This window comes from Enhydra lutris, unplaced genomic scaffold (assembly GCF_002288905.1).
Source record: "Enhydra lutris kenyoni isolate GAN:26980312 unplaced genomic scaffold, ASM228890v2 scaffoldscaffold34, whole genome shotgun sequence".
NCBI classification, from domain to species: domain Eukaryota; kingdom Metazoa; phylum Chordata; class Mammalia; order Carnivora; family Mustelidae; genus Enhydra; species Enhydra lutris.
Genome location: NW_019154118.1, coordinates 13,039,712 through 13,049,477, shown reverse-complemented (window position 1 = coordinate 13,049,477; position 9,766 = coordinate 13,039,712). Strand labels below are relative to the sequence as shown.

Sequence of the window (9,766 nt, the reverse complement as noted above, 5' to 3'; positions counted from 1 at the left end):
CCCCCCAGGGAGGACAGTCTAGAGGAGCTGATGCAAAAACTTAAAAATAACAGGAGCCTGGTTTCCTTTATTTCAAAAGCAGACAGACTCCGGCTTCTCAGTAATCTGCAACCTCGTTATTGGGGTACAGCGTCGTTCAGTAACCAGAGTTCATAACAATAACGCAGAGTAATGCCAATGATTAAGTTCTGTGTAGCTCTTCTACTTGAAGCAGGAAGCCATGATATATCTTGGAAAAGCTTTTATTAAAAACCAGCTTTGCTCGTGTGGAAAGTTTACCGACAGAAGGCATCTCATGCCTTGCCAGTCACAGTCAGTGGAGTAGCGGGTTGCCATCCACGGGACTGAGCTGGCACGAGGTCATTCGAGCACTCACGGTCTTTTCTCCCGCCTTCCCCCCTTTAGCGCCTCTGTTTGAACGGGAACACAGGACAAGAGGTGATCATCAATTCTGGCCTGGAAACCGTAGAAGCCTTGGCTTTCGAACCCCTCAGCCAGTTACTTTATTGGGTGGACTCTGGCTTTAAAAAGATTGAGGTAGGTATATCCCATGCTGTCCTTAATGAAGTGAGCGGGGGTGGCGGGGGCTACCTGGGCTTTGAGCCGGGTTAGGCACAGGAGGTGGAGCCGGTGGAGCCGGTGTCTGACTTCTCTGGAAGTCCTTGGAGAATTCCAGAGGCTGGACCAGCAGAGCCTCCAGCAAGGGAAGAAAAGGGGGATAGTTTCAGAGTTCTTGCTCGTTGTCCTGAGGGTCCCACATGAGAACAGGATGCCTGAACCCATCAAGCAGAGATTTCATTAAGATGCCCGGAGCGGTTCTGTTTTGGCTAGTCGAGGCGCGTGGTGGTAACAATGACGATAATTACATAACACCATAGCACGAGTGTAGTGCTGTATTATCAGTGCTCTAGTATTATTGGAGTTGATTGGAGTAATTAAGATGATATCATGATCATGATTATGATTATTGATGACAACGAGCACTTACTTTGTGCCAAGCCCGGTGGGAAGCCCTTGGCTTGAATTATTGGATTCAGTCCTCACGACAGCTCTGCTAACAGTGCTCTGATTCTCCCACTTGATTTATCTGCCCCTTAGCGACCTGACGCAGCGTGAGAGGAAGACAGGGCCTCTCCAACACCAAAGTCATGGTGTCATAGGCACACTCGCCTCTCGGAAGGCACTGCTGAGCCCCTGGGACATTGTGTCCATCCCTCTTTGTACTGACTAGGGGGAGGCATGGTGTACGGGTTACACGTGGGAAGCTCAGTAGAGGCAAGGAGGCACCGTCAGGAGAAGTCGCAAAGACAAACCCCAAAGTCGGGAGCCAGACCTGGGTTCAGTCTTCATTCTGGTAGCTTAAGTGTCTTGGGCAAGTTTCTTATCCCCTGAAGCTTCAGTTCTGAGTCTGTGAGGCAGAAGTTCATTGATCCACACCGTCGTTGGAGGGGGGCTCTTTCTTGCATGGTGCTTGCCAGGTGTGGTTCAAGGCTGTGAGGAAACAGACGTAGGTGAGACACTCAAGTTCCTGTTCTGAGAGAGAGGAGATGATAGTAGAGGAGGCAAACCGAGGAAGACCTACGTCCGTTGGTTGTGTCAGCGATGAGTCCTAGAGAGACTCTCTAACGGGCAGTGTGACCGTGTGACTGCGGAGGGGGGCAGCGTTATACAAGGTGCACGGGAAGGCCTTCGGGATGTGACATCCGAGCCGAGGACAGTCTGTGTCCCCCTCACAGTGCGGTTGAGGAAAGCGAGTGAAAAGACCCACGGTGCCTGACACGTACGAGTGCAGCGCTGGTGGTCTTGTTATTCTCGTTTCCTTCCTTCCTTCCTTTAATCGTGTGTGGTCAGCACTCTGCCAGGTGCTGGAGGGATGCCGGAGAGCGTGCGTGTGCACAAGCTCACAGCATACGACACAGGTGCTGTTTGTGTGAAATGGTAAGACGAGTCACCGGCAAGAACTGTAGATGCTCGTTGAGGAAGGCTTGTCAGAAGAGTTAGCCGAGGAGCCGGGCCTGGAGGGGCCTTCTGAAGGAGAGAGGTTCGGAAAGAGAGATGCGATTTGATTACAGAGCAAAGGACAGGCCCGGGAGTGGGTATGGCGCGAGTAGAGGGATGAGGAGGGGCATGTCAGGCTTAGAGAGCCATGAGAAGGCCAGCCTCCCCGAAGTTGTAGGGGCTGAAGTGGACGAGACCGAGCATGGAGGAGAGAGACTTAGAAGTCCGTGGAGATTCTTAATTGGAAGTCTGGGACGTTGCGTGTTTGTTTTGTGGACAGTGTGGAGCCATTGGTGGCTTTGGAGCATGGAGCAACATAGGTGGGTTTAGTCAGTAATACGTACTGAGTACTTTGTGCAGACCTGTCCTCGTGCCCCCAGAACCGGGGCATGGGCAGCAGCACTGCGGTCGGACCACGTAAGAATTGTCACATGGGCCCGAGGAGGGAACGGCTCATTCTGACCGGAAGTCAGGGCAGGGTTCCCAGGTGAGCCTGCAGGGGAATCTGGCAGCCGGAGAGGCACGTGTCCAGAGGTGGCAGCCCAGCAGGAAACCGTGAGGTGGGCTTTCAAGGAGCTCAGATCCATCCTGGCCTCCCCTCCGGCCCCTCCCCCCTCCTTTTCCTGTCAGGTAGCCAATCCAGACGGCGACTTCCGGCTCACGATCGTCAACGCCTCCGTGCTCGACAGGCCCAGGGCTCTGGTCCTCCTGCCCCAAGACGGGTGAGTGTGGCCCCAGAGGAAATCAGCATGTGGCCGATGTCGCAACAGACAGATGCTCGTGGGAACGCAGACTGTCGGACACAGGCTTGGTCTCTGATGATGGTGGTTGAAATAGCCTGGTGACTTTGAGTCTTGAAACTAGAGCTCAGTCACGTTGTCGGTTAACTCCATTCCCTTTTTGGTAGCAAGTCTCAGAGTCTCCACATCCACACGTCTCACGTCTGGGGGGTGTTTCTCCTACGAAAGGTGTTATTGAAAGTCTCTCCACAGACGTAGCGTAGTCGGGCCTGGTTGGATAGTGTAAGGATTCTTTATCTCGAGTTTGGCACACAATGCAAACATATGATCCCTTCTGTCTCCAACCTGCCTGCGCCCCACCGCCCACCCCAGCTTGGGTGGGTTTTCTTTTTTTTTTTTTTTTTCTTTTTTAAATATTTATTTGATAGAGAGAGAGATCACAAGTAGGCAGAGAAGCAGGCAGAGAGAGAGGGGGAAGCGGGCTTCTTGCTGAGCAGAGAGCCCCATGTGGGGCTCGATCCCAGGACCCTGAGATCATAACCCTGGCCGAAGGCAGAGGCTTAACCTACTGAGCCACCCAGGTGCCCCGGGTGGGTTTTCTTACTAGCGATTTATATGCACCTGGGAAATGCAAAGGTGCTTTTTATCAGTTTCTTAACTGAAGGAAACATAGCTGAAAGGAAATTCTGAGTTAGGCTTTCTATCCTTCTAGTATTTATGATAGAAAATTAGATCTTTTTTAAATTTTTAAAATTTATATATTATTTTTTTTAAAGATTATTTATTTATTTATTTGACAGAGACCAAAAGCAGGCAGAGAGGGAGAGAAGCAGGCTCCCCGCCGAGCAGAGAACCCGATTCGGGGCTCAATCTCAGGACCCTGAGATCATAACCTGAGGCGAAGGCAGAGGCTTTAACCCACTGAGACACCCAGGCGGCCCTAGATCTTTTTTTTAAAAGAAAAAATATATATGTGCTTCATTAAGAATTACAAGAGAACAGAAGTTTATGAAAGGAAAAACAGGGGCGCCTGGGTGGCTCAGTGGGTTTAGGTCCTCTGCCTTCAGCTTGGGTTGTGATCCCGGGGTCCTGGGATTGAGCCCTGCATCGGGCTCTCTGCTCATCGGGGAGCCTGCTTCCTCCTCTCTCTCTGCCTGCCTCTATGCCTACTTGTGATCTCTCTCTCAATAAAAATTAAAAAAAAAAAAAAAAGAAATGAAAAACATTTTTTTCCTTCTTTTTCACTCTTAATCCTTCTCCCTCACACTTCTAGGGGTAATCTTGGTTAGTAGTTTCTTGTATATCATTCAGAATTCTTTTTTACCCACGTGCAAGCACATAGCCTTAAGACACAGGGACACACACACATACACACACACACACACTCAGGCATCAAATAGAAATGTAGATACGGGCTGTTCTGCCTGTTTTCAAAACATTTAACGTGGGTTGAAGATGACCTTTTTGTGTGAGCAAACCTGGAAACAGGGAGATTTTCAGGCATCAAAATACTCTTTTGTATGTACCATCGTGTTTCATTTTCTCTGTAGATTAACATGTTGGCGTGTATACACATATATCCCCCTTAAAGTGTGTGTGTTTTTAAACACACATAACACCAGTGTCATTTTTTTGCTGGTGTGAACAGTGCTTCGATGAATGTCGTGGTACGTTGTCTTGACATAACCTGATTACATCTGTGGATAAATTCCAGCAGAGGAATTTCTGGATCTAGAAATTTGGTGGCGTTAAGTATTATAATTACCATTTACAATAATCATACTGCTGTCCTAACTGGCTCTATGGTTCTGGAGGCTTCTTACCTCCTGGGGTAGCATTTGACTCCCTAGGTCGGATGTGATGTGCGTTCTTCTCCCGTTTTGACCAGGGTGATGTTCTGGACCGACTGGGGAGACCTGAAGCCGGGAATCTATCGGAGCAACATGGACGGCTCGGCTGTCCATCGTCTCGTGTCAGAGGATGTGAAATGGCCCAATGGCATCTCTGTGGATGACCAGTGGGTCTACTGGACAGACGCCTACCTGGACTGCATCGAGCGGATCACTTTTGACGGCCAGCAGCGCTCCATCATCCTGGACAACCTCCCGCACCCCTACGCCATTGCCGTCTTTAAGGTGGGGCCGCCTTTGCTCCCAGCTTCGGGCAGTCTGGTAGAGCGGGGGAAGAGCTGCCCATGGGTTTTTGCAGAGCTGCTTGTCTGACTGACTTCTAGAAAATCAGCTCCCTTCTGCCTTTGAGGCTGTTGCCTTTAGCTCATCTGGATGGATTTCAGACAGAGTTAGCAGGCATCTGGGCGACTCACTGTTCCCGGTTCAGAAGGTTAAAAGTTGAGGTTGTTTCATAGAAAAATCCCCATTTGCCCCCGAGTGCTGGCAGTTTGGGCTCAGTGTCCTTATCTCTTGCTCAGCTCGTGTCCTGATGGGCTCCGATGGGCTCCGTCCCACCTGTGTGGCCTGCCACTGCTGCTTTGACTCTAGAGAACAGAATGGTTGGTTTTTCCTGCCACTGGGAAGCAGATTTCAAACTGAAGGGTTGGGCTGTGGTCAAACTCTATGCTGCTTAGATAGTTTCTGTCGGGCCATCCGGGCCGTTCCTTCATCGTGGCTCTTGGGTGAGGTCTGGAAAAATCCACTGTCTTGCGTTTCGGTGGAGATCTTGGTTGGGCTGATCTCTCACCACTGCATGTTAGGTGTCCTTTGTATGGGGGAGCCCTTGTTCATCCTGAGGGCCCAGGATCGGAGACCCAGGAGCTGGACTGATGAGCAAGGGCTTTCTTTCTAGAACGAGATCTACTGGGATGACTGGTCGCAGCTCAGCATCTTCCGAGCTTCCAAATACAGTGGCTCCCAGATGGCGGTTCTCGCGAGTCAGCTCACGGGGCTGATGGACATGAAGATTTTCTACAAGGGCAAGACGACTGGTAAGGCTGCATCACCGGTGCCATCTCCCTCGCGCGCTGGTCTCCGGGAAGGGGCTGGGTGTGGGCAATCTCCGCTCAGGCGGGAGCTGGCAGCCTGCGTCTTTCTTGTCACGACAACATGCCCATTATTTAATTTCTGCCTAATGACATCTTAATTTCTTTTCTAATGGTACACAAACAGCTGGAAGACAGCATGTTTTCGCCTGCCTAGAGTGTGATCCTTGGTGGGTAATTACACCCTCCTCCTGCCTTTGGCCCCTGACTGATTGGTGGCGTAGCTTCTGCAGCTGGAGAGTCCCAGCGTGCGCTAACTCCCCATTTGGCAACCTCACAGGGAGCCGTGCTGTGCTGAGTCTGATGCCAGTTGCTGCCTCCCGACGGGAGTCCCATCATGTCCTCTGCTTGCCCCGATGACCTGTTGCTCACTGAGCACCTACCTCCCTTCTAATGCGAGGTGTCATCATTTGACACATGGATTCACCTGTCCCCGCCTGAAACTCTTAAACCACACAAAGGAGGAGATGGGTCTTTTTTTTTTTTCCCCCCTCAACAGTTTGGCCACTGCCTAGCATTGAGTAGGGCTCAGCATTTGTTGAAAGAGGTCATGAAAAGGGACTGGTTGCCAGTGGGTGCAGACAGGAGCTATCTTAAAGCTTGCTGGGTGAGGCTTCAAGAGCTTCTCCAAGCTTGTGACCCGCTCGCTGGTCCTGGAGACCAAGACTGTGCCACAGAAAGCCTCCTGCCTCACTTCCTGCCTTCTCCCTCCGTGTGCTCCCCGCACCGTTGGCTCTACAAGACAGAGAGCAGGATGGTCGGAGAAGAGTAGTCCCTTTAAGAAGCACCCTGTTTATCGCAGTGGGATTAAATAGCACCCTGGGGTCGGCTGACTCGCCTTTATTGACTGACCAGCTGCTGGGTTTCTGTTTGGCACTAGAATGTTGATGTTGTTTTGTGGGTTTTGGCTGGCGCTGTGCTAGGAGAAGATTGACAAAGGGAGAGAATAGGGTTGCAGATAGCATTGTTATTTTGGGGGGACCAGTGAAGATAGCATTAAGAACACCCTTGTGAAATGGTAAAGAATGTTCGAAATGTAAGTCTGCCTTAGTGTTCTGTCTTTGCACCGGACCTGTGGTGTGGGCAGGGCTGGTGTCACCATCCATGGTTCACAGATCGGGGAACGGCATCTCAGAGGCCAACGAGCTTTCTCAAAGGTCCCTCGCTAGCTCAGGAGCAGGGCCTTTGTTCCAGTTCTGCCGCTAAACCGAGGAGTCACATTCTTCTCGGAGGAAGTGCCTGTTTGTTGTTGTTATTTTTTTTAATTTTTTTAATATATTTTTTAAAGATTTATTTATTTGACAGAGAGAGACACAGCAAGAGAGGGAACACAAGCAGGGGGAGTGGGAGAGGGAGAAGCAGGCTTCCCACCGAGCAGAGAGCCCGATGCGGGGCTCAATCCCAGGACCCTGGGATCATGACCTGAGCCAAAGGCAGATGCTTAATGACTGAGCCGCCCAGGTGCCCCTATATTATTTGTGTTGTCTCCTCAACACATACAAGACTGCCCATTAATCACATGTATGATAATAATACACATAACAACCTACGTTTATTAAGGGATCACCGTGTCGGAAGCCCCACACCGATGCGCTTTGTGGGCTCAAATAACCTCCATTCATCTTCCCCAAATCCACGTGTACTGAATACAGTTCCATTTTTTTAGGTGAGAACGTGAAAGTCAGGTTCACGTTTCTACATCACACGTTTAGTAAGTGGTAAGAATTTGAATCATGGCCTAATGGACTTCTGAGCTGGACTTCGAGAAAACCGTTGGGCTCTGCTCCCTTTGTCATCCCACGGGGGAGCAGCCATGCCCTGGCATATGACAGCGATGCAGAAGTACTGGATTCTGATGGATTCTTGTTTGTGATAGAAATTTTGTTCAGTTGGAACGTTTGTCCATTGGGTTACTTGTTTATAAACAGACTCCTCTCTTAATCTTTATGTCTGCTGGGTTTTTATGCAGGGTCACTGGAATCTGTTCTTCATAAAGAGTGCTTTTTCTTTAAAGAGCTTCCTTTGCAAGGCTGTCGATATATCCAGGGGGTGTTACAATGAATGAAAATATTTTGGAGCTCTGGGAGTTGTCCTTCAGACTCGGCAGTAAGCCACGGCTTTTAAATACCTACAGTGAAGGCAGATTCTCAGTGGGGTGGATTTGAGCTTGATAATTCTCAAGCGTAGAGATAGTTAAGCAAGGTAGCACCGTTTCTGGCTCCTTAATGGGTTCTGGAGGAATTTTCCAAAAGGAAATCTGAGTGTGTTCTGAATCTGCCCCATGAAGACATTGTGCAGCCGTTTAATCTTCAAAGGGGACGTCTTTGGAGGTGATGACTGTCACTTGTCCACTCTTCACATCTGCCCACCTTGCCCACAGGGTACTGGAGCATCCTGTATGAAGACTGTGTGGCTGTGTTCTGGTGGAATTCTGCTGACTGCTCCTTCCATGCTCGCCCAGGTTTTCTGTGTCTTTGTAGCACCCCATAAGCGCCTGCCCTGCCTACCTCCTGGGGTCCATGACTCGGTCTGCTCGGTCTGGGGTGTGCCCCTGGTTACAGCCTCTCAGACTGTATACACCTCTGTCCAGACCAGCCTCCTGAAATGCCGCAGCCCGTTTGGGGTTCCGTGCTCGTAGCTTTTGCTTCTTTGGGTGGGAGCATTTCACATGCTCCCCACGTGACAATGTTAGTCATGCTATTTTACAGACCTAGCCCCATGTGAAATTGTCATCCTGTCCCCGAGTATTTTTCAGATACTCTGTTATTGTTCGGTTTCTTGGAACATTAAATGATACGTAGTCCTTTGAATACAGAGAACACGTTCCAGATCCTTTTGGAATTGTTTTCCATTAGCTGCAGCTCTGCGTTCCCCCCGTAGCCTAGGGCATGTGTCTTCTGAGAAAGGAACAGCCTCTGCCCATGGACCAGATCAGGGTGAATTGATTCTTGGCATTTCTGCTCTCATCAACAGGTTATTCTGCTATGGTAACTCTACCTTTAGAGTGGGCTGAATTATTTGTAGAAACTTCTGAATGTTTCCTCATATGGATTCTCGTCTGTGGGTGTGTGTACTTCATGTCTTTGGGAATTTTTCATACTCTCTGGTCTTTAGTATTGAAACAACATTGTTGCTGCATCACTGCCGTTTTTATTTTTATTTTTTATAAGATTTTATTTATTTTAAAGAGAGAGCGTGCGTGAGTGTGCCCATGCATGAGCTGGATGGGGGCAGAGGGAGAGAGAAAGAATCCCCAGCAGACTCTGTGCTGAGCACGGAGCCTGACGCGGGCCTCGATCTCACTACCCTGAGGTCATGACCTGGGCCCCAATCAAGAGTCAGACGCTTAACCCACTGAGTCACCCAGGTGCCCCTGCAATTTTTAGTTTATGTGTATGCCAGTTAAACTCTGATGAAGTGCCAGCCCATCCAGAGCTACTGCGGGAATGGTCACCCATATCAATACTGATTGGCATTAATGGACCCTGTTTTCCAACCTGCATTTCTGTGTAGGTATGACACAGCTAAAATCTTGGCTGGTTGGAAGCAGGTGGCTTGGATGTGACTTGGGGGGACAGCAGGGGGGTTTCTCTGTCCATGAGATGGCAAAACATTATCAGTCGAGTTTTAGCAAAGTATTTATGTTTATTTTCCCCAGTTTTGATGCCAAATCGTCACAGCCTAAAGAACAAGCATCCATTTCATGGTTGATGTGGCGTTTATGGTGCTCAGTAGTCACATCGTGTGTCCAGCTATGACAAAACAGTTTATGCATCCCATCCCCTCCTTCGAGAAAGGTGTGGGGGTAGGAAGATACCTTTTTCATCACTGTTCATCCACAAAGGTTCTCTCTCCAGACTACAGTGAAGGATTTTATGGACTTGTATCCGGCCCTTTCTTTGGAAAGCCGAACCAGAGACAAGATTAGAAATAGGGACAGGTCTGCATTTACTATCCTCGTGTGGGTTTATTGTGTGGCTCATAGCGCGAAGGCTGATGAGGGCCCCATGGCTGGGTCTTCGTTCAGCTCGGT

General features: G+C 49.6%; 1 protein-coding gene across 4 annotated transcripts in view; it reads left to right on the top strand.

Annotated features, from left to right (window-relative positions):
* Positions 1–9,766, top strand: part of LOC111153957 (sortilin related receptor 1) — a 160,341-nt gene that overhangs the window by 92,437 nt on the left and 58,138 nt on the right. For all 4 annotated transcript variants that reach the window (XM_022513310.1, XM_022513308.1, XM_022513309.1 and 1 more), the window contains exons 18-21: positions 406–537; positions 2,629–2,720; positions 4,627–4,873; positions 5,541–5,679. In XM_022513310.1, the coding sequence (XP_022369018.1) occupies positions 406–537; positions 2,629–2,720; positions 4,627–4,873; positions 5,541–5,679 (610 nt within the window). The remainder of the gene's footprint in view (positions 1–405; positions 538–2,628; positions 2,721–4,626; positions 4,874–5,540; positions 5,680–9,766) is intronic.